At 46.7% G+C, this 24,989-nt stretch overlaps 2 protein-coding genes across 8 annotated transcripts in view; both read right to left on the bottom strand.

Moving 5' to 3' along the window:
• Positions 1-3,874, bottom strand: part of ptk7b (protein tyrosine kinase 7b) — a 57,825-nt gene extending 53,951 nt beyond the window's left edge. Inside the window, exon 1 of the mRNA XM_018740112.2 lies at positions 3,380-3,874. Coding sequence (XP_018595628.1) covers positions 3,380-3,476 — 97 coding nt within the window. The 5' untranslated portion in view covers positions 3,477-3,874. The remainder of the gene's footprint in view (positions 1-3,379) is intronic.
• Positions 3,875-8,448: 4,574 nt separating this feature from the next.
• The window catches only part of klc1b (kinesin light chain 1b), a 32,011-nt gene continuing 15,470 nt past the window's right edge, over positions 8,449-24,989 (bottom strand). For 3 of the 7 annotated variants that reach the window (XM_018740114.2, XM_018740116.2, XM_018740115.2), the window contains exons 7-17: positions 24,482-24,583; positions 23,328-23,501; positions 22,658-22,757; positions 21,952-22,004; positions 21,695-21,762; positions 21,034-21,142; positions 20,913-20,921; positions 20,478-20,633; positions 10,544-10,668; positions 10,176-10,233; positions 8,449-9,949 (exon numbers count right to left, since the gene is read on the bottom strand). In XM_018740114.2, the coding sequence (XP_018595630.1) occupies positions 9,881-9,949; positions 10,176-10,233; positions 10,544-10,668; positions 20,478-20,633; positions 20,913-20,921; positions 21,034-21,142; positions 21,695-21,762; positions 21,952-22,004; positions 22,658-22,757; positions 23,328-23,501; positions 24,482-24,583 (1,023 nt within the window). In that variant the 3' untranslated portion in view covers positions 8,449-9,880. Of the gene's footprint in view, positions 9,950-10,175; positions 10,234-10,543; positions 10,669-14,238; positions 15,124-20,477; positions 20,634-20,912; positions 20,922-21,033; positions 21,143-21,694; positions 21,763-21,951; positions 22,005-22,657; positions 22,758-23,327; positions 23,502-24,481; positions 24,584-24,989 lie in introns of those variants that run through there. The other 4 variants (XM_018740118.2, XM_018740117.2, XM_018740119.2 and 1 more) reach the window with 4 other exon arrangements.

Genomic DNA, 24,989 nt, shown 5'->3' with positions numbered 1-24,989 from the left:
AATACATCAGTGACAGAGGTCTCTATTCCACAGGTGGTACTGGAAGCCCTTTAACTAGAGCATACACACTGCTGTGACATAAATGTTTACTCCAGGCCAGCGGTGACTGGGATAGCAGCCTGGGCAAGTGAAGCAGCTGCCACCTTGCAAGCTTTCACGGTGACAGATGGCCGAGAGCGCTGTATCCACGACGGTGTCATGCTGAATAAATCCTCCCAACTTACGTGTTGTCTGCCATTTCATCTTAAAATAGGATGTTGCAGTGAAAAACTAAAGTTACATTTATGATCGCCCCATTTCACATCTGCAGTGAAGAACTTCCCTTTTCACTAGAGCCAAAGATATTTGGTGCTCAGCCATGGAATGTCACGAAATTGAATATCCTCAGATTTATAAAATCAATGAACCCATGGAGAAACTGCATTCCTGCAGCAGTTTATGCTATTCAAAGAAGGCTTCTTCCCTTGTCAGTTTTGTTTTAGAGCATGAAGAGAACAAAAAATAAGACCAAACAAAACTGGAGTGGAAAAAAAAAGCACAAAATATGAAGCAGGTGATAGGACAGCAGTATCAGCGAAGGTCCACACCTGAAAAGCAGGAGACACAGTGAAAGAGACTGAAAAACAAACCCATCCAATCATACTGTTTTAGTTTGCGTCCATGTAAAAGAATCTAATCAGATGAAGATGAATCATCGATCCCACCCTCCTTTGTTTGACACCCTGGGGGGGGTGTGATCCATGATGCCGCACCAAGAGAAAAAGAAAATTAAGTGATCTATGACATCAGCTTCATGAATGTGAGCAAGACAACACTGAGAAAAAGTATTAATAAGGTGGTCATTCAAGAAACGAAAGGCAGCACTGAGGTACCAGACAAGGGGGTTCGGCATGTTGGGCAAGACAACAGAATCCAGCCCAACACTCAGCTCTAGACTGTCCACGATGGCGGACCATTTCCGTGAAAACCCACCATTTGAAACACTTGTCGTGAAATGGATTTCCGATACTGATGACACTCCCTTCCTCTCTGCTCTGAAGGCAGACAGACATCTGGCCAGTCTGGATAATCTCAATGATTATAACAGCAGCTCATGAAGCAGCGAAGACCCCGCTGGTCTTCATTATAGTCATGTCCTTTTATTAGTCCAAAAAAGAATCTGTCAAATAGTAGGTCCATGCATACATAGCTACGTGTACCAAGCATTAAAGAGAAGCTTTTGAGGTACCAGATGGCAGCAGGAAAAAGTGAAAAAGCACAACCCATATACGCTTAATCTGTGTGTCATTCTAGATTTCCGATGGGGAAAAACTACAGAGGAATACCATTTAAATTTTTAAAATCTCTGCCAAATAATATTAAGTGTGGAAAATACAACTGGGTAAGGGAAGGTGAAAAAAAATCATTTCCATGAAGGGTCGTGCTGAGAAACCAACGGCATTTGGTCTAGCCACTCAATTTAAAATCCACTCTTATTGCCTCAGTTCTAAATAAAGCTAACAGTCTCCCCGATTAGATCTGCGGAGACACAAGAGTACCGTTTTATTATATTTCAACACCAACTCTATGGAAAGAAACACCCGTTAAAAAAAAAGCAGGGTTCACATATCCGCCAAGGAAAAATAAAGCCTTCAGGTAGTCAGAAGTCAACGTGCAACATCTCACTTACTCGGTGCCACTTGAACAGACTGGTAGCGCTACTGCCTTTGGACCCAAAGGTCACAGGTTCAATCCCATCTCTGGCTGTAGTACCCTTGAGCAAGGTATTTACCCTAAATTGCTCTAGTAAAACTACCCAGCTGTATAAATGGGTGAATAATTGTAAGGTTGTAATAATTGTAACCATAATGTTCTAAGTTGCTTTGGAAAACAGCATCAGGCAAATGAATAAATGTGGCGTGTGGTGGCGCAGTGGGTTGGACCGGGTTCTCCTCTCCGGTGGGTCCGGGGTTCGAGTCCCACTTGGGGTGCCTTGCAACGGACTGGCATCCCGTCCTGGGTGTGTCCCCTCCCTCTCGGGCCTTATGCCCCGTGTTGCTGGGTAGGCTCCGGTTCCCCGCGACCCCGTATGGGACAAGCGGTTCAGAAGGTGGGTGTGTGTGTGTGTGTTCGTTCTCCTTCCCCTGCACAGGGGAGCGGGGCTTCGCCCAGGGCCGACATCTCCCTGGAGACACGAAGCCACCGCCGGGATCTACGCAAAGCAGCTCGGACCCCGATTTAAGTCTCCTGTCACTTGAGCAATCGGGCCAGACTGTCTCGTCACTCCTCGACCTCCCCAGCGGTCCTAGTTTTCGCCGTCGCACCCAATTTCCGATCAAAGGGAACGTTTCGGCGAAGACGTCTCACCTGCGCAGCCCAGGAGTCGCTGGAGCGGAAGCCTCGCAGTCCTCAATTTCACCACGAAAAGACCAGATGTTACAGGGCACGGCTCCCACAAACCCGAGCGTGAGCTTATCAGCCATCACTTCTGAGCGAAACCCATCCACCCCAGAGCCAACAGCCAACATGTGGCCTGACCGACCCACGGCGACGGTCAAGTACGGTCAACCCAGTTGGCTAGGATGTGTGCAGTGGATTTTACCACAACACTTAACTCCCAACTACACTGCCTTCACATAACCCTCATTTACTCTTCTTTTCGCGGATGCTTTTCCCCACCCGCACGCGCGTATTTGCGGTAAACCATGGTAAACGTCTCGAGACCGTTCACCGCATGCTCTGCCGCGGCACTGATTCCACGAAAGGACTGTAGTGTGAGAGTGAGAGAGATACGCTTTATATACAAGAAGTAATAACAGAAGTAGTACGGAGGACCCCCGCAAATGAAGTAAGGAAATATACGGACACAGTGAGGAAGGAAGGAAAACTTGGTAAAACGGGTTTCTCTGCATCCGCTGAAATCTTTCTGAGGTAACAAAATCAGCTCCTGCTGCTGCCAGTGACGGAAAGTATGAGTAGTACACCCCTCCACTCCAGGTAGCTTTTAATGCAGCGGTGTTTCTCCCCCCCCATCTTATCGCTTTTTTGCGGTGTTTTTCATCTTATCGCTCGTTATCAGCGGCGCGACCTCAGTGTCCCTCGCGCTGCCTCAGACACAGTCCCGCCTCGAGCCCGTCAGCCCCCCCCAATCTCTCTCACACTGAGGCGTTCTGTCGTGTAAGATCATGGTAAAAAAAAACTTCACACTGTGGTAAAACGGTATCCCCAGTTTTTCCTCCAGAACTCCTCGCGGTGCCCGATTTTTTTTTTTTTGGGGGCGGTTGCTGCCCGGGTAGAGCCACACGTCGAACCAACGAACGAACGAACACACACACACCGCCCGCTCCAGGTACCTCACCCCCCTCCTTGCCCATTCTCGTTTCTTTCTCCGCTCCTTTACCTTGTGCGCAGAGCAATCCAACCGCGAACAGCCCGGCGGTTGAGGAGTTTCTGGAGTCGCCGCCGCGTCTTCGAGTCTCTCCTGATAGCGCCTCCATGGTCGCGCCGAGTTCACGCTACAAAAAAAAAAAAAAAAAATGTATACCTGTAACTTTAAAGAAGTGCTCGAGGACAGCGCGACAGCCGAGCACGCGAAGAAAGGCGGCGCGAGCCGGGCGGGCAGTCAGTCCGTACACCGGCGCTTCCCGCGAAACAAACGCTTGTTTCTATAGCGATTCCGCGGCGGACTCGAGGGAACGGAACGTGTGTTTCGTTATTCGCTTTTAAAAAGGAAAGGAATAAAAAAAAAGCAGCCGTTTAGTGTTCGGTACGGATAATCCCAACGCGCTTTCTTTCTCCTCCTGCTGCTGCTGCTCAGTTCGAACCCATTTCCTACGAACCACAACTCGGTCGCACAACCCGCCGTGCGACTTTCCCACACCGATGTCTCAGCCTCTTTCCCAGCCTCTCCAGCGCACCTCCTCACCCTCCCCCTCCGCCTCCCCTTCTTCCGGTATTCCGGCTCCCGCACAAACTCACCACAGGCTCACTGCTTCCACCTTGTGGCGAGGAAAGGAATTACCTTCTAGGGACAAACAGGAGCCCATCCCTCCAGCCGTCCAAACCTCTACCCCCCCCATACATCAATTAATTCATCCATCCACCCATCAGTAATTATTTAATTCTTTGATTGATTGAGCTATCCATCATACATTTATTCCTCCATCATTGATCGACTGGTCGATCGATCAATCCATCCATCCATCCATCCATCACCAATAACTGTCCGGAGTCTATCAAAGAAGCACTGGGACCGATGCGGGGTATGCCATGGACAGGAAACTAATCTCAAGGCGGTCTCTCTCTCTCTCTCTCTCTCTCTCTCACACACACAGGGCAATTTGGATTCTGGTTACCTGAAACACATGTCCTTGGACTGTGTGAGGAAACCCACACGTGAAAAACACGAAAACTCCACAAGCACGGATTTGTACTTCGATCAAATTTCCACTCTACTGTTACCAGATATAAAGGCAAGACATGAGTGTTAGACATTTGTACCACATAATTCAAAGTCATTTGTTCAGTATCAAGTCCAGCGGTACCAGGTGCCTGAGGACCCCCCTTTACCGCAGGCAACAATACCACACGTTTCCGTTAAAACATAACGTACATTTACTGTGTTAATGGCTGTGGAAGCTGAACATAGAAGAAGCTGGACAGGAATGCAATGGACTCCCTGAACCGTGGACACTCTAGACAGGCAGGAAAACAAACAGATGGATGTGGGATCAAATCAAACCAGAACTGTCACCGGGAGCACAAGCGACGAGGCCGAGGTTGTCCTGGTTGGACGCATCGCGAGCAGACCGGCTCCATCGAAAAAACCAAATCTGGGGAATTTCGATGTGTGCGGGCAGATCGTGTAGCGGTGATGGACCCAAAGGTTGCAGGTTTGAACCCCACCTCCAACTACAGTACCCATGAGCAAGGGACTTACCCTAAATTGCTCCAGTAAAATTACCCAGCTTTGGAGAAAAGCATCACATAAAGTAGCAAATGTTTGTTGCTGTTCTGCTTTATTCGTATGGAAAAAATCCTAAATAAAACTGTAACAAAGTGGACGGGTAGCACTTGAAGGTGGATGGACTCAGTCACGGTGGCAATGGACGCACCCCCCTCTGGAGTCACAGGTTTGAATCCCACCTAGATCCCACCTGTACCACCCTTGGTCAAGAGTAAAAATTACCCAGCTGTATAAATGGGTAAATCACGGTGAGCAGCTTAACACTGTAAGTCGCTTTGGCGAAGAGTGTGAGATAAACGTAAACCGATCGTGAAAACACTCAACCGATGCGCTGCCTTGTTGCCCCTTTCAGGCCTACAGCTCATCCGTAAACGTCTCCGTTCGGCTCCATGGAGAGCCGCTTGTGAAAACGGCAAGAAAACGCAAGTATGAAGTCACGATCCCATCGCCACGCCGGGATGGCGTCTCAGATCGTCGGAGAGCGAGCGGCGGCCCGCATCCGGCGAGGAGACGTCGGCCTGGCGGGGCGCCCCCTTTGAAGGCGGAAAAGGCGCTACATCACAGAGGCTCTCCGGGGATCACTTAGCACCGGGGATGAAAGGAGGCGGCGGACATGCGAGGGAATCGGCGAGCAGCAACCAGGAGCGGGGCGAGTCGGAGCCTTCAAACCAGTGCTCACGTCGAGTGCCATTAACTAATAAAGTTGTCTCCTCCTCCCTCCCTGGTGTGCGTATCGCAGCTGGAGCTCCTTCAACCAGGGACTGCGAGGGACTGGATCTCCCATCCACTCCAGAAATTTGCAGTACATCTTGTCCCAATCACCTTCGTGTCTCATCTCCTACCGCTCCTGTGCGCAGGCAGCCATGTGCTGCTTTTGCTGTAGTTCTCTGTTTAAACATAACTGTACGCTCCGCTAATTCTATAGGCAGGTACCAGTGTAATGTCATTGTTGATGTTCTCCTTACGAATAATTGTACATTTACTCAATTAGTTGATGCTTTTCTCCAAAGCAACTTACAATGTTAAGGTTACAATTGTTACAACCTTACAGTTAGTTATTTACCCATTTATACAGCTGGGTAATTTTACTAGAACAGTTTAGGGTAAGTACCTTGTTCAAGGGTACTATAGCTGGAGACTGAACTTGAACCTGTGGGTCCAAAGGCAGCAGCTCTAACCACTACACTACCAACTATCCCTCTACTATACAGCATTAATTCTTATTAATCAGAATAATAAATATTTATATAACTGTGCTGTTTTAATTCTATATGCAGACAATAAAAACAACATTACATGGCTGTTTAAAAATAATTGTACTCTTAATTCTATAGACAGGTCCCAATGTAATATATTCTCTTTTAAAAGGTGACATCAGACAAACTGACTGCACTGTGAGTCCAGTGTCTGTGTCTCTCTGCCTGTTGGTGAAATGCACTTTTTTTTTTTTTACCCTGAGTTGTACATGACTTTGGAGAAAAGCACAAGGAATAAAGGAATAGAGGAATAAATGTAATGTTTTCCAGAGAGGGGAGCTGAAAGCTGCTGCACTCCCCCAGTTTCCTGTGACTGTGCCTGTGAGATGACCGGTCCATCACGGTCAGCAGCGGCTAATTCTTCCATGAGGTACAGTAGGTACAGCACCCAGGACTTACACAATTTTTAGGACCTACAAAGGAGGGAAAAGTTTAAAAAACTGAACAAAGTGAGAAAAAACAAAGAAAAATAATGGAAAAAATGTAACGAGTGCAATTATCCCTTCAACTATATTTTCGGTTCCAGAATTTCAAGACATATCCTCAGAATGCTTCTTTCTCCGGTTTTAATAACGTCCCGAAAGTCAATATTCGGACTCCAGGCACCCCGAATCACAAACCGTACCCTGTCCAGGGGCCCTTCCGCAAACTATCGCAGGGATGGTCACTCGAATCGATCCGTCGGTCGAGCGGGTTTATCGTTCCAACAGTTTAAAGTGCATCATGTCTATTGAGCTCACGCGGTTGGCGTTTCCCCTTTTTGCACATTCCGCAACGAACGTGTCCGGCCCTGATGGACACCTCAGGGTTACACGTGATGAGAGAGGCCCTGGACCGAAGGGGGTTCAGTCACCACCCTGAGGACCAGGTGGTTGAGCTCCTTTGCCAGGGAGATCATTTGCAGCCAATAATTAATTAGCCGCGAAAGCCAGATCCCCTTGACTCTGGCTCCTGCACGTGGAACGCCACGTGAACGTCTGGGGTGTGCTGTTGCTATGGTAACAATTACTACATGATCAGCAGCTTTAATATGTTTCCCATCTAATCTCGTGCGATGCAGTTTAAGTAGGTGGATCAGGATGCGCCGCCACACAAAGCGGACGCTCTGTTTGGGGGGAAGAAGATCCCAAAAGCAATTTACTCTGCTTTCACCAGGGTGCAATAATGCGAGTTGGACAAATGTATTTCATCTGTACCCTTATTCACCCGTACAGCGAGAGACTTGGCGCTGTAGGCAAGTAAGGTACGGCCGTTTTACTGCCATTTTCAGGATTTGAGGTCACGTGGTCCTGCCCATACAGTGAGTAACTCCAAGGCTACAAAAAGAGGTGAAACTGAGGACTAAAGCAGGTACAAGTGAATCATCAGACAGAGTACAATGCGAATATTATTAGTCATTATCTAGCAGATGCTCTTCTCCAAGGTGAGGTTTGTACACTAAGCAACTTCACTCTAATTTGCTACCTTTTTGTATGGCAGGGTAATTTTCACTGCACCAGCTCAGGGTAAGTACCCTGCTCAAGGGCTCTCGTAGCAAATTAACAGTTCAGATTAATGTGCCATGAAATGTTTAAGGAACAATGTCCTTGTGTAGCGTTTCAGCAACGCCTTAATGAAATTGTTCTGAATATGAGTTATGTAACACTGAGCTTGACTTCAATGTGTGAAGGAGGATCAGAACAAATTACGGAGGTCAGAGAAGGTTCGGCGGGAAATTGCTCCCACCGTTCGCACTCCAGCCCCCCCCCCCCCCCCGTGGCATCAATAAGAGATCATGCTCAAGGCAGGAGCTCACACATCCATCATTTATTCAGGATAAAAAGCGGTCACCCTCCCCCAGTCCTCCCATAGTCGCGGAGGAGGGGGTGGCGAGAGACAGCGGATGGTACCCAACACCTCGAGAGCAGCGGGTTCGAGCAGGAGGAGCTCAATACAGCGGTTCTGTTGTCTTTGCTCGCTCAGTTCCCGCTGTTCGAAAGCGGTCAAGCGAACCGAGTCGAAGACCGACGGGCTGCTGTGCGATGAACTGACAACCCTTAGGCACATTGTTAAAAACGGGGGATGCAGAGGCCTGTGCGTGTCAGTACCGTTCTGCAGAAACAATGGAACCTTTTAAACATAAAATAAAAAAAACCACACAAGCGCAGTTTTTCATTCCCCAACTTACTTTATGAGAAACTACATTATGATCCGTTCTGTGATTCCATGAAAAGGAACTGAAGCTAAATAAGGTACAATTCCACACTGTGCAAAAATCACATTTTAATGTTTTTACTACAATCTGTGCATTTCAGTATTTCGTGTTTCAGTTTCCAGTACCTGACCTCAGGGGCGGGGTGGGTGGAGGGGGGGCATAGGCACAGCTGGCCATTTACCTGACCTCAGATGACCAGGTGCGGTCACCACACTAACAGGTCCTCATTTGACCTCTCTAGTTTCCGAAGGGAGACGCCATGACTGCTGTTATTCTGTTAACGGGGATGTGTGTGTGTGATGTTGTAGCCGGGATGAAACTTGGGGAGAAAACACACACACACACACACACACACACACACACACACACACACACACACACACACACACACACACACCACAGTCAATAACAACACGACAAAGCGAGATTTTGGCAGTTAAACGCATCTCTTGCGTACTACACCCTGCCCACCCCAGTGCTCTGTCTAAAACCAAACTGTACTGTAAAAGCCCAACTCGCCAACACGGAAGACGCCATTCGAATATCGCCCAGGCTACACCGTAGGAATAACGCTAGTGTTTAATGACCAAGCCCCCGAACCTGAGTACCCCCAACCTAGGAATTTGGCACCTCTTAAAGCTCAGCAACAAAGAGCTACCTTATAGCATAAGGACCTAACCCAGCCGATGTGGATAAACAATGCAGCGCAAACCACTTTTAAAAAATAAAAAAAAAATAAAAAAAAAAACAAACAAACCCGAAGCGGAGGGTCTGCACACAATTTCATGGTAAATATCATCACTGCTACAAAACCAGAGAAAAATACAGAGCAAGTTTCCTAATCTCAACATTGGAAACAGTAACAAGAATTAGTGTACATCATTTTTAAAAAAAAAAGAAAAAAAAAACCCACAAGACGCAAATGACTGGCAGTTAAAAAATGAGGCTATACAACCCTAAAGAGTTACAAAAAGTGCGAGTGATTAAAGGAGACAAAACGCCTCAACGGGTGAGGAACGATGTCCGGGGGAACACGCCGCTGTCACTCGACCCCCGGTGCGACACCTGTGCTCGGCGAGCCATGCGGGAGGCCTTCCGGCACCGTTTTGCATCCTAATCACGTGTGTGACTGCGCAGGACAGCGCAGCAGGGTAAAAGATAGCGAGGGGATGCAGGAGGCGGTGTGTGTTTGGCACAGGAAAACACAAACGGGAAGCAACGCGATGTCGCTGGGGGAAGGAAACGGCGCGGCTCTGCGTCCTTGAGGCTGACCGGCAATGAGCCCCCGGCGCAGGAAGACAGGGAACGGGAGAGCGGAAGGTGACGAGATTCGACGTGGATGAGGGGACGTCCCCGTGGGCCGAATGTCCGTTTGGGCGGGAGGGGCGAAGCAGCAGGTGGGCGAAACCGGCGCTGCACCCCCAGTCTGGGCACCACCGTGACGCAGGTGGGCGAGCTCAGGTGAGGGGCGCCGGGCGCCGACCCTCAGTTCCCGCTGTAGATGTCCACGTTGCTGGAGCTCAGGCCCCTGCTCTCCCTCAGCCTCCCAGCACTCTGTGGAAAGAGTCACACGAGTGAACGAGTGCAAATCGTTACCTTTGCTGCATGACCCAAATTTTTCGGTTAGTCCGCTCCGCTACGGAGGTGTTTCCGTACACTTTGTTTTCATTTTTGGTTTTGCCTTGTTAAAGGCGCAGCAGTTACACTGTGCGCCGCCGCGGCTGACGGCCCTCCCGCGATCGAGGAGCCTTCCCGCAGCCTCCAGCAGAGGGCGCCTCACCTGAAAGGAGTCGTCGCCGTTGTTGTTCAAGTAGTTGAGCGAAGCAGCTCGTTTCATGCTGGGGGAGAAGGATGAGAAAAGTGCCCGGCGAGTCAGAACGTGTTCGTTGTCTCTGGAACACGACTCGTATGCGGCTCTTCAAGTTGGAGCGCGTTGGAAAAAAATAATTTATCTACAGCTCAGGAATACATTTCAATTGTATGAGCAGAGGAAAGCAACATAGACCCATTTGATGTCACTAACACAGCCAACACTTTTACACGTAACTGGCCTTCACCCTGGGGTGTGAACCAGCAACCTCCCGGTGCCAACTAAACACCAGCGGACCCGTTTACAGTTACTCATTTCCCCCAAACCTCTGACCCCACCTGGGGTTGCGTGGCTCCGGCGGCATGTTGCCCTGCAGTTTCTTCACCAGCATCTCGCTGCTCCGGCGCAGGACGTCCCGCAGCTTCCCGAGGGAGCCGCTGCGTCGCAGGCCCCCGCTGCCGTCCTGCGGAGACAACCCGTCGTGTCACTGGGTCCAGCCGCTGACCTCTGACCTCCGTCTTTGTGCGACCGCGGCAGAGACCATGCCGCCTGGTGTCACGCAAATCAGCCCGAGACTCCAGACTCCTTTTCATTTGAACCATGACTTTCTCTGGTCTTTCCCACCGCAACCCCTTTTTTCGAGGACTGTCGTTTTCACGTTGCTCCTCTGTGTTCTTTCTTACCACAAAGTACTAACCGTAGTTGTACACCAGTGCTTCTCGACACACTTTTGCTGCTAATCCAGCACAATATCCAGTTTTGGCATCTTCTCGTTTTTACCACAGCTCTCGCAAGGAAGTACTGTACCTCCGAGCTGCAGAATAAAGGAGAGATGAGCTGCTCTTTGTTCACCTGGTGCCTTTTCCTCCTAAACGGCTTCAAAAACCTTGAGATCTCATGACCGCATTCAAACATTTCACTTTACGTTTCTCCACACTTTTGGATCAAAACAAACAGGACAGGTGTGTGTCGGAGTGACCTGGCTGAGGTGCAAAAAGACCCAACACCCCCACCCCCCCACTAATGAGTAAAAACCTCTGTATGCAACAGCACAGGTCACAGTAATTAGGTTGCCCTAATTAATATTCATGAGCAGGGAGTGGCTTCAATTACACACTTAACACATATAAGATAGGACTGAACGGGCAATGTTTTTCTGAGAACAACAGACGTAAAGAGTTCTGAAGGAGTTCCTCAGAGAACTTCAGCACCTTTTATCAATGATATAAAGTCCATCACAGTGTGCTGATAGTACGACAGAACAGTAAATGGGGCATCATTAGTGTAAATCCCCCATTCTGCCACTCATCTGTCATCTCTGGAGATGAAGCAAATGATGCAAACAGAAATTCTCCTATAAAAAGGCTCCATTTCCCTTGGCCTGTGGTGCTGTGGCCACTGAAATAGAAAGTATCATCATCATCATCATCATCATCATCAACTTTTTTGGCTGAGACCTTCTTCCAAAGTCAGGTTTTTAAACTAAGATACTAACTCTTCCCTATTTCTGGAGCTGGGGAATGAGTAAAGCGGCTGTATAAATAAGTATCAATACATTTACTAGAGCAATTCAGGGTAAGTACCTTGATCAAGCGCACAACGCAGAGGCCAGGGATTTGAACCCGAGTCCTTTGAGGTGACAGCTGTACAGTGTGCGTTTCCCACCGTACAGGGAAATGATGATTTTCAAGAGGCGAAAGTAAGACTGGCCAGATTCCTAGTTTTAACTGTCACTGCTGCTAGAGAAGTTGGCGGAAGGGATTATAGGCACCCCCCACCACCACCACCACCACCAGAGGGCACTATGTCTACTAAACAGAGATAATGGTGGGACTGTGCTTCAGCGGTCTTCCATCTCATCTAAAGCTCTTTCCCTGCTGTACCTGCACTTCTGTTTACTCTGATTTGTACACTGCTCCATGTAAAAGTGTCTAGTAAACATACAAGTGAATGTAAAGCCTTGCAATGAAGGGATGCTCCAGTAGGGGGCGCTTTCTTCCTGTCTGTTCACTGGGACAATGAGGGAGAAAAACACTGCAGTGGGGAAATGAGGCGCCACCGCCGCCAGGGGGCGCTATCGAGCTTCACTGCAACCTTAAGGCTACAACCCTTTACTGCACTTGAGAACGATCAACTAAAAACAAAGCAGTGTGCTAAAAACTAACTGTTCAATTTCCTTGTCTGGGGGAAGGTTGCGGATTTAACGTGCCATGAAGGATCAAGTATTATTTATACACACACACACGATCAGCAGCTTTACCACTGAAACGTGAACGTTCCTGGTCAGGGCTCTTCCTCCCTAGTATGACTGTCTTCAGAAGCCTAAAGAAATGCGGTTAGAACCGCTGCCTTGCGCTCGAAAGACCTAGGTTCGAAGCCCACATTCTCTGTCCCAAGGTACTTTCTACGATTTTTGAAGAAAAAATTACCGAGCTGTAATGGGTAAATCCATGGAAGTAGATTGTCAGAGAGATAAATGCAAATGTGCAACTGTTCATCCTACAAAGCTTAGGGTTTACACCAGAGGCATGGTGGTCAATGGAAGTCCTGCAGGTCCTGCGTCAGGTGTACACCGACAGATGTGCCCCAGCGGCCGGCCGACCGGGCCGGATCAGAACCAGAACTTACCTCCGCGATGGAATCAGTGGTGTGGTGTCTAAAACAAAAGTTACTCCCGAGTTCACAAGTGAAAGTCCTTTATTGAACAATGTCAACAATGGCGGAGCAACATTCATCACAATGCAAACAGCGAATGCAGCGCTACTACTAACATGGAGTCTACTGAGCTGACATACACACACGTGCACACACACACACACACACACACACACACACACACACACACACACAAGTTCAGTTCCGTCCCACAAACCATGTTTACACTGTTAACAAGTGCTCGAGAAATGAGAAGTGCTCCACTACACGCCGGTGTCGTCCACAAGCACTGTGTGTTTAGTCACAACTTGTCCGTCCCTTTGTTTGCCCCTGCGGTGATGTCTGCCATGTGCACTACTGCGAGGGAGAACCACACAAACTAAACTAACAGAAGAAAAGCTGGGGTGCACACACTTGTTAATCCATAATGACCTATTCAAGACTTAGCATATTATTATTCTTCAAATATTGTTACATTCAAATAATTTAACACTTAGAAATTAAGTTTTTATAAATACTTAGCTCTACGGGGCACACACACCCACAGAAAACCCACCAAGAGAAAGATGATCCACTCCACTACGCTGCGTTACATACTGTGGCACATTCCGATTCAAAATGTGAGCTCAGTCTATCTGGAGCCACAAAAAAAAAAAAAAAAAAGCCAAGATAAAAACCTCAGCACATTTCCCCTAACTGCCTTAAAGCTAAATTACACTTCTATTTCTACAACCTGCTACATGTTCCAAAGGCTATTTTTCTGTCAAGAGGAACAGAGGCGTCAAAATGAGACTCAACATCCCTCGAGGCCCAGACGCCGCCAATGAACGCGACTCGCTGAGTTTTCCGGGACGCCGAGTCCCTCGAGGAGCGCCGCATCGCCCTTTGACCTGCAGGCCTTCCCTTTTTCGACTGGTACTGCTGCTTGGAAACGGGTGACGTCGGAAACACGAACCGAATCAGTGTGGGGTGAGCCAGCCGGCCGTGGAGAAACGCCAAAGAGCGGAGGGCAGGACAGCACAGGAGAGACAGGGTGAATATGGGAGGAAACGAGGGAACAAGACACGAGCGGGAGAGAGTGGGAGGAGGAGAAAGGCAGCGTGAGGGGTGGAGGGTGGGAGCTGTACCAGCTGGGTGAAGCCCACATGCTGTCCTCTTAGTCACGGTACCACTTTTTGGGTGTTAATACAAAACTTGAGGTCTAAAACAGGACTACTGCTGCTTTCTGGAAGTCGCCCCCACTGTGAGTTTGGGGATGGGGGGAGATGCAACTTATACAGGCCATTTAGTCTTGGAGTAAAGAATTCTTAAACCCTCCCTAAACACAAAGATTAAAAAAAAGCACAAATTATAAAAATAGAAAATCCCAAAGAAAAAAGGGAATAGAAAAAGACACAGCAGTCTTAGTCGTTCCTTGCGAAGAGGATGCGCGGCTCACTAAGGCAGGAAGTCCGACTGGGGATCTGTGACAAACCGGTAATTTGCAGTTGCAAACGGCATCTTATGGAACCTCTCATTTTCAATTGTTCCTAGTGCTTTGCCACAAATTAGCTCTCGCATGTCTCTAAAAGGAATCAAATAAAACACAAATTACACATTAAAATAATTACTCAAGGAAATGGTTGCTAAGTTGCTAATTACAGGCCCCCAGGCTGTGGGATTCTGGGTAAACTAAGCTGTTTTACAGAGATGCTGCTGTTGGCCCACAGCTGATGTTCATCTACACCACAAAGTCACATAAACAAAACCAAGACAAAGTCCTCTGCCTGCCCGCAGTTATTTCTCTGGATCCTCAGACCACTCTTGGAAATATGTTAGCAAGGATGTGGCGGGGGGGGGGGGTCTCGGAGCCTTGCGCCCTCCACACCCAGACAGCTGCTGTCCCAGCATTCCCTGATGCTCACTCCCTCCGGAATGAGAGAGCGTAGCCACCATTACATGAGTCAATGCAGCGAGCAGGAACTGACAGAAGACAAAGATGGATAGGAGGGCTGAGGGTGGGGGTGGGAGGCAAAGGACGAGGGAGGAGAGCGAACAAGAGATGCAGAGCACGTTAAAGGCAGCGCACGGATCCCAATGGCTCTCGATTAGAGTTCGATGAAGCAATGAGGGGCGTTCTTGCCAAAGACACCAGGAGCGGCATGGGGTGTTTCCACGTGGTGGTAGTGAAAGCCAGAGATGCCTAAATAAAATCCTGTCTGGTTTTGCTATTTTACTGGGGGTGGGGGGATAGAGGGGGAGGGGAATTCTTGAGGATTTAAGCCTAATGGGGAGAGAAAGAAAGGGGGAGAGAGAAGACAAGAAACACAAAACCACATGAGATTAAGGCATCGTCAAACACAGGAGCTCTAAAATCAGATGAGTGGCCCATGAGTGTAGCGGTTAAGTACGGAGATGAAGCCCCCGAGCTGCATCTGTCCCCTAGCCTGTCCTACTGTAGGGTGGTCTCCAACACACCGCTACAAATGCGTGCACGCACACACACGTGCACACACACACACACACACACACACACACACTTGCAGTGTGCTCTGTTGGTGTGCGTATAGAGCCGTTAAGGTGTTTGTATTGGCGTGTACAGGCTTCCCCTGAATAATGAGTGTCATTTGACCCTGAAAATCTGTTTGGAAGGAGAATCCTCGCAAAACAAATTCTATTTTTCAAATTAAAATCACAAAATATGTTTTCCCGAACCCTAGAAAAGTTCTTGCACTTCTTCAATTAACATGCAAACTCTAACCTTTGTTTTTTTTTTTGTTTTTTAGATTGAGAAAATCCAGAGCCAAGTCCAGAACATGAGATTTACTCTGGACACTAAATCAAGGCTCAAGAGCAAAATATTTAAAATGTCTTATACACATTTGCCAACTCCTTTTTATATTGGTTGATGTATTTTGTTCTTTTATTTCCATAATTTTTCAAAATTCTCACTTATAAATATATTTGCTTTAGGGTTGTAACCCTTGAATCAAACTGACACAAAGAAAAGGTGTATTTGCAATTTTTTTTTTTTTTTTTTTTTTGAGCATTTTAAGAGTTTTTTTTTCCCCCCCCCTGTGTAGGGCCCATTGTTACGATAAATTATGGTTTCACATTGTGATAAAGATACTTGTCAGCAGGCACAATGATATCTGACAGCTGACATGCAGGAGAAGACAGGCTCCTTGTGTGAGGCATCGGCATGCGTTGTGCAGCGCATGGTCTCACCAAGGCTTCCATTTTAAGATGAGTTTTTTCTTCTTGTAAGTCCTTCCTCATGCGAGCTGATAACTATGCGAGTTTTAAGGCAGAGACCATGTGACTCGTAAGTGTGAATTCTAGTCACTTGAGAATTCGTTATGCAAGGGAAGCCTGTATTTGTATATAGACTAATGATTAGTCGGGTGCTCGACCGCAGTTGGTCACACTTGGAGTACCTCTGCTGTATCGCTGCTGTTGGAGTGGAAACAAAGCAGCCTGAACACAGAGAAGGAAACAGTGCAGAATTTGCAGCAGACAAGCATGTGCCCCAGTGAAAAAAAATAAATAAATAATCACTTGTTGCTGCACTATTGCTCTTCTCTAAACGGACTAAGTGTACTGCCCCATTTATCCAATTGGGTATTTTTACTGGTGCAATTCCAGGTAAGTACCTTGTTCATGGGCACTGTAGAAGCAGTATCTGCGAGCAGGAAATGTCCTGCAACATTCGATTTACAAGTGCTTGTCCTTAGTCACCAGGCTACCTGCATTTTCTGAACGCCAGCAGGACCCCGTTAGCTTGACACATGACCTCCTGCTGGGAAGGAGCTGAGCAGACGCACACAGCGGCAGTCTGCCCCAAGGCGGCAAGAACCTTTTATCCTGCTCATGTTCTGCCCGGTTTTGATTAGATCTGGAAAATCCACTGATTAACTGATGTTAGGACAGTGTTTTGTTGTGGTTCCAACCATAGTTGATAAAATTAAAACACACACTACATTTGTTCTGTTCTTAACAAGGAAAATGTGATTCTTCTCTGCTGAGATATTCAAGGGGCACTGCAAAGACTGGTTGCTATGAGCACTATGGTGTCTCTAATGTCACCAAGGAGAAGGTCCAGACGCAGTTTCGAAGGGGATCAAGGATCTACGAGTGTGGCCAATTTTTTTTCCAGATGCACAAAAGCCAGCTTTGCTGCACCAGGGGCAAAGAAAGCAGTCCTTCTCATTGTGTAGAAGAAGAGCAGGCCTGAAAGCAAGGGGACGTTGCTGGGTTCCCATGAGCACGTCCACTTGGGACTACCATGAAGAAGCCAAGCAACAACTCTGGAGTGACACCGTGCCAGCACCGCTGAAATACTGCAACAGGTCGGCAAACACTCATGCAGAGTGCGAGTACCGAAATTGACCTTCAGTACAATTCTTCACTCCGTGCATTTGAACTCACTCTTCATTACTGGGAAGCTTATTAAATTCTCCAATTTTTGTTCAAAATTTTATAGCTTATTTGAATAGTAGAAAAAAGCATGGCTCAAGTTGTAAAATAATTACAGTTAATGCTCAATATTACTATTTCATAAGAACCCTTGCTTTCAAAAAAATGTTGGTCACTGCTGTTTTGACAGTGGAAACTGCTCTATAGTTCTTTACCCCTGTGCACCTGATAAAATATCAAGTTCTGACCCCTGCCACCCGCACACACCACCCGCATTCCCCCCCCCCCAAACGCCCTTGAGCTGTAGAGAAGGACAGTAAGGAAGGGGAGAGTACAATCCACAAGGAGGAATTTTGATTGGCTGATTGGTTGTCATGGCGACAAATCAAAATTAAACACTGGGTTAGTGGCATAAACAGAAGAATGAGGGTGTGGACAACAGGCATGCACGCTAACAGACAATGCACAAGGCAAACATTACACAGGTGAGCCATGCATGTGCGCTGGCACAGTGGGGGCGAACGGCTGTACAGAGAGGAGCTGTGAGGCGTAGCAGACCACCTTAGCTTTTCCTGTTACCACAGAGCTCTCCATCCTGACCATGATGTAATACTGTTCTGAGATTCTGATTGGCTCGTGGGCCGAGCCTGCGTGGCAAATAACAGGTCAATGCTGCAAACGGTACTCCTACCACTTCTGCTCCGAAGAGTTGCCTACAGGCAAACAGCAGCGGGGCAGCTTTCAACGACACGTAAACGGATGTGAGAGTGGGAGAACAACCACCACTGAGCTCAAAGCAAAATCTGTGCCGTTTGCAAAGCGCTTACACTGACAATTGAGCTTCATGGACTAAAAGCTGAGAACGACTTCATCTGCAGGGTTGTGTGTCCTTCAGTTACCCACTAGGCCGCACGAAATGCTCTGATAGCAAGGTTTTTTTTTAGGAGTCAATCAGCTGTTAAAAACGACCATGGAAAGGTTATGGAAAACAGAACTGACAAGTTCAGGGAAGTGGAACGTTGATCCGTCAGATGGAGTTTCGGGGCGCAAGTTTCAGCAAGATAAAGGCCTTTAAATCCCAGTATGTTTCATCAGTCATCGCACTCGTGACCCTTCCAGTATAAACCACCCAAATTACAGAGCTGCTCAAAGAACTAGGTCTGATCAAAGGAAGAGACTTAACCTAAACCATTCCACGAAATATCTTCTAGGTACGCAAACAAAACTGGAAAGATATGCCTGAACAGCATTTGGATTAAAAAGTAAAAGCTATGCAAATTAAATGTAAAATGTATGCAAATGCCTGCATGGTTGCGCTGCCAGGAGAAGGAGTAACTGAACAAACTGTGGGCCTGGAGTTATGGTGGGATTCAGACTCAAGCCATACTCATAATCATGTCCTCATGAAATGATCAGCATTTAAAAATACAAAAACACTGGCCCTTGACAAAAGGTCTAAAATCTGAATGGAAACAGACAATAAATGATGTTCAGATACTATGACATCATAACCAAGTTTACCATCACATCATGGTGTACAAGATTTGTTTTCATCACAAGGGGTTCGACTTATAATGAAAAATCACGTTTCTTTTTTTTCCTTCCCCTACAGCCTTCTTGACAAAAAGCTGCTGAGATGTCAACACTGACATGGACATCCACCCAAGATCTGATTTAGTCAAATATTTCAAATTACTGAATTTATGTTTACGTTTATTCATCTAGCAGATGCTTTTCTCCAAGGTGACTTTCAATGAACACTATGCAGTGTTATCAATGATTTCATTGGTATCACTTGGTGGGATACTATGTTTTTAAAAACCAGATGTTAACTAGTGCCAAATAAAATATTTGGAATTATACTCAGTAATTCAACTAACATGGGGGGAGAACCTGTTACCGTAAAAGGACTGACACCAGTAAAATCACAGCAGTGATAAGTATAGTGCGGAAGCACATTATTAGAATGCTCTGGGAAATAATCCCATAAATATACCTGAAGAGCTTACAAACCACAGTTTCCTTTTTAACCAAACATGGCTCAGAAACACTCCGAATGCAAGCAAGAGGAGATCAAAACAAACGGTGGCAGCAGTGGTGGTGGGGTTAACATGTGATGTGACGTGTCAGTAAATAAACACATTAACTACACGGTGACAGTGAGACCAGTGCAGCACAAGCAGTAGATGAACAGCGGTCACAGTGAGGAGGCGCATGCGTCTGTAACACAAAGAGTACGGGCTCCAGCGGGGCATCTTGGAAACAGTATTCACTCCCTCATGCTGTGTATTGCTCTGTCTCTCCAGTCTCCCTCTCTCAGCTGTGTAGTATCTGTGCTGAGAACTGATCTCCCAAAGTTCTGCATGGTTCATCAAGACATGGAAGTTTACACCAATTCCGCAGGACACTGACTAGCGAGGTCTTTACTTCCCATCATTTGAAAGACGCAACAAGCCTTATGCACAATGATGGAATTGGATGCAATCGTGTGATGAGAACAAGGGAGTTAAAGGGCCTCAGTGGAATGCAAGGCATGGCCTTCAGATTCACTAATGTGCAGAAGTACTCATGAAGGAGAGGCCACCCTGAGGTGCTCACTCCTGAATGTCCTCTACTTATATGTAACCTATCTACAGTAGACCGGATGTCATGCACGCTGCTACAGATCTCCATGCCTGATGCATTTAATGGGTTTTGGAGAAAACCTCAAGATGCCCAGCTGTGAACCTGCACCGCAATACGCTTGTCTTTGCTTTGAAGTACATTAGATGTGTCTGGAGTCACAACGAGCAACATTACAAAATGACCTAACGAACAAAAAGAAAAAGCCAGCAACTAAACGAGCAGTAAAAGCAAACAAAAAATGCCAGGACATTCAATCAGCTCCAGCTTTCCAATGGATTCTCAGCTGGAGCTTGGCGAGGACAGTGAGGACCACACTAAGAAGATGACCATGGACTGGTATACTTAATTACAGTTACTGTCCTAAGGGAACATGTACATTTAAAGAACAAAATGTCAAGTTAAGCAGCTTGGGGCGATGAGACCAGCTCAACTGAAGCCCCTCTTGTGCCTCATACATCTGCTTATGGGTAGTCTACTCTGCTATATTCTTTAGCTCAGCAACCCAGGAGTACTGTGGGTGACACTGGAAGTCCATGGGCAGCCATGTCTACACTGTCCCCACCAAGTCCGCCGTGAGGGACGTGGAGTTGTACTCACCCCGTTCCAGTCTATGCCCATACTCACTTCCTCGCTGGCCTCAGAGCTGTTCTCATACTTGACACTACCGCCCAGGCTGTCACGGCTCCGCCGGCGGTCACCCTCACCGTCCTTCAGGATTTCGACCACCCGTGTCTGGTGGATGGGGTCAATGCCCTGAGACCATACATAAACAAACACAGACACACGCAAGGAGACACATACAGTAAGTCTGCAAATTCTCGCTTAAAATACATACCTGGCATGAAGAAAGAGAGAAAAAGGATGAAATAAGATTTTTTTTTTTGTACTGACATTTGTTACTAGGCAAAGGCCTGTGCAAAGGGCCGAGCTTGTTAGCTTAGCTCTTCTAGGATGGCATGGGACAATATCAGTTCCATGGGTGAGAAACTAAACTGACATTTACAGCTCAATTGGTGTGAAGAGAAAACTTACTGTGTTGCTCTGGATCCCAAAGCATGCAAGAAGAAGAGAAAGGCAGTGTGAGACCAATCGCCCTTCAGTGAGCTGCGCAGAGAACGAGAAGGGATTGGGACAGGATGGGTCTGAGCCTGACCTGCTTACGGGACCTCATGGCGCACTCCTCCAGGGTGTCAGCGGCCTCCATCTTGCCCTGCCGGCGGTACAGAGCACCCAGGTTCCGCAGGGTGGTGTTTACAGTTGGGCTGTGGGGGCACATGGACACGCTCAGAAACATGTCACCTAAACCTGTGTACAAGCAGGACTGGCATGTGAAACTTATCATGTAACATTAGGAAAATGTAAACTAAAGCAACAGCAGAAAGTCCCTGTATCCTCTCAGCAGTGTAAGACTTAAGTCCCCAACAAAGATTTTCAATTATGCTAAATTGCAATACAGGTGGTCCCCGATTTACAATGGTTGACTTACAATTTTTTCGATTTTACGATGGTGAGCTAGCAAAAGACATTCAGTATAAACCATACTTTGAATTTTGAACTTTGATTGTTTTTCCTCAGGCAAGCGATATGCGGAGCGAGACTCTCTTGCGATGCTGGGCAGCGGCAGCAATCCACATCTCCCAGTCTAGCACACAGAGGCGTGTAGTTAGTGTTGTTAAATACATTTTCGACTTATGACGGGTTTCACGGAACGTAACCCCCATCATAAATCAGGGACCACCTGTAATCAAATAACTGAAAACGCAAAGTCACTGTACTTCTGCATTGCAGTGGTCCAGGTCAAGCAATTTGCTTACCTGTTGACCTTGCAGGCCTTGTACCAGCCACCGTACTCGCCATATGGGGTATTGTCTCTGTGCTTGCTCTGGAAGGAGGGGGAAAGAGAAGAAAAGGAAAAAACCTGTTAGGCTCATCATCAATTCGTCATCACTCATCATCTCACAGCACTGGAAACCATCTACCCGCTAAGCTCAGCCTGGGAAATTATCATCTCTCAAAGCATCCAGTAGAGAATAGACTGTGATACTGGGAGAAGGAATGGCCGCGTGCTCACCTTGCTCATTTCCTCCCTCTCCTCAGCATGCATCCAGATGGGCTTGTTCTCAGCTTCAGACGCACAAAGAGAACAGAGCAGTAAGACAGAAGTACTGGGCATGGCATTAATTGCGAAGCACTTACAATGTACAGTCTAGAAACACACCACCCAGTAATACAAGAACCTTCATGACATACAAACTCAGACCTGCTCATCATTTCAATTAAACACAAAACAATATTCCTTGATCTAAGTAAGTCACCATCAGGCTGTATTTTTGAGCCAAAATACTGCAATGTTCAAAAATGATCTTTTAAATGGAGTACAAGTGCTCTGTCACAGCTAAGGTTACAAATTGGCTGTTCTTTTGACTCTGAGTCTTTGGACGCAGTTTAAACAAGAACCAAAGCCAAATGACCGTGTAGATGACTAACATTTTACACTGCTGGAATACAAAAAAAAAAAAAAAAAAGAGATGCTCTGGCCGATTAACATATGGACACTTTATTCTTTCATTCCCACTGGATGGAGACTGCTTCTACAAACATATTACAGCAGGGCTCCACCTGGGAGATGACGTACAGGAATAAACGTAAATGTTTCAGTATTTTGGTTAAAAAGCTCTCACTGGTTTTTAATTGAAAACCAGTGAAGATTCAGAAACAGAGAAAGAAACCTTTTCACCCCAACGTGTGTTACATGGTGTCATCAGTGCCAGCCTCACCATCAACCGATCCAAACTCCTTCTCATGAGCACGGGTCAGAATCTCCTTGTACAGGATCTCTGCCTCCTTGTACTTCCCCTGTTTCAGGTAGCAGGAGGCCTGGAAGATGAGCACAACAGTGTTAATGGTGGTAGTGGCTGCAGGCGAAGTGGACGAGCCCAGTGTGGGTGGCCTTCTGGGGATGTCACTCAAACTGTTTATTTTGAGAAGCCCATAAATCACAAGCATATGCAAATAAGACACTGCAGTGGTGTGTCACTATATTGGGAGGAAACTGGTAACAAATAGTGGCCTTAATCATCTCATTTCCCAAGAAGGAAAAAGTGAGCACCAACCTTGTCCAAAAGAGGAAAAATACGCTCGTGCCACAATTTACGGATGAATAATTTTTTATAACACAATGACCTATATGTGTAAACATTTAGAGAGATTACATGTAGTATGGTACTAAGTAAAAGAGTTCCCAGACTAAACTGCCATTTGTTTCGAAATTTACAGCTGGAGTGAAAACTCCTAGTGTCCATGTTGACACGCACGCACGCAAGTACAAATAAACATGGCCTCCACTGAGAGATGCACACAAGTGTGGTTTTTTTGGACAAAAAAACACCCAAAAGCAGACCTTGTCCTGCTTGTCACCTAGAATGTCCCAATGGGGATTTCTCTCACCAGGTTGTTCTTGGTCTTGGCCACGTTGGGGTCGTCCGGACCCAGTCTGCACTCGTAGATCTCCAGCGCACGGCAGTAGTAGTACTCCACCTCCTCGTACTTGCCTTGGTTCTGGCACAGCAGTGCCAGGTTGTTCAACTGCTTTGCTACATCTGGATGCTCCTTGCCCAGCACCTGTGGGTGGCAACAAACGCAGTGTAAAAGGTCAGGGGTAGAGAGACTGCTGTTGGCCAAGTCAGGGCCCCCCAAGGACAGACTCAGGGAGGGGGAGTTTTTTTTTTTTAAATCCCACAAGAAGCCATAATGAGGTATACTGTAGGATCACTGCTTTTGCTGGTCCCAGATTTACTGTACATAGTCCTAGAAATATTTACAGATTTTTTTTAAGCTGATGGCTTTTCTTGAAAGTGACTTGAAATGATTGTAAGCAGCTTAACATTTACCGATTTATACAGACGGACAAATTTTCACTGGTGATTTCTTTTTTTTTTGGGCAAAGCACCTTGATTAAGGCTATTACAGAGATGTGGGAATTGTACAGGGGTCTTTCCAACGCAGGCAAATTTAACCACTACACCACCTGCTACCTCAGTTTCTATATAGACATGACCTGACTGGTTCTCTACTGCATTTTATAAGGAAGGTTTACTTCTCATAGGAAATGCCAAATATGGCACATTTGCAGGATTGTGTAGCCATGTTATTTTATATCCTAGCACACATGACCTCAAAGAAATCAAAGTTACAAATTTAGATGATTTAATAGTAATTATACCTAACACTCAGTTTACAAAAAGGAAACGTGCACAGTCCTCATGTATTCTGTCGTTCCGGCACAACTCAACTATGCCGTCTGGCTTGAGACACAAATTTCATTCGATTCATTTTGATTTCATCCCCAGTTTTTGACAGATGTTGACTAATTACAATGGCACATTAACAGCACAGTTAGACATCTGTGGCAATTACTGCACAGCAAGCTCAAATCCTTCAACTGTGAAGGGGAAAACCTCATTAATGAATTTTCTGCAAAAATTTCCTATCATATTTTCACTCCTCTCAAAATGAAGTCCATCTTGTAAAAACAAGATCAAAAAGAGATGCAGTGATATTTTTTTTCCTTCACCCAGTTAAAGCACAGTGATGCCACCTACCTTTTCTCTGATCTCCAGTGCCCTCTTGCACAGCGGCTCTGCCTCCTTGTACTTGCCCCTCTTTCCATACAGCACGGCCAGGTTGTTCAGTGTGGCAGCCACCTGGGTGATGGCAGAGTCTGGTGAACACGCTAAAACCAATGATCCCAGCAGCCTCCTTTTACACATTAATTAGCACCCAGTTTGAGGCAGGCATGAAATGAGGATGTAACACTTCCAAAGAGGACTTACAATCACCCACATTATGATCTGAGCCACCAGTTCCTGGGGCTTCTAGAAGGACCTCAGTGCACTCAATCCATAGTTCTGTTAGTATCTTCTCTCACTGCAGCTTCATTAATGTGCACAGTTGCAACCCTCATACATTTACACGGGTGTGTCAGTAAAAGAACTAGTGACCCCACAAGGACAGCTGAACTCAGGCCACATGGGCCAGAGGGAGTGCAGTTTCTCATTCCAGCAGAACTCTTAATTACTTATCTTAAACTGAGATTTTGACAGAACATGT

Source organism: Scleropages formosus, chromosome 4, assembly GCF_900964775.1.
Source record: "Scleropages formosus chromosome 4, fSclFor1.1, whole genome shotgun sequence".
Classification (NCBI taxonomy): Eukaryota; Metazoa; Chordata; class Actinopteri; order Osteoglossiformes; family Osteoglossidae; genus Scleropages; species Scleropages formosus.
Note: the sequence above shows the minus strand (reverse complement) of the source record. Positions and strands in the feature narration are given on the sequence as shown.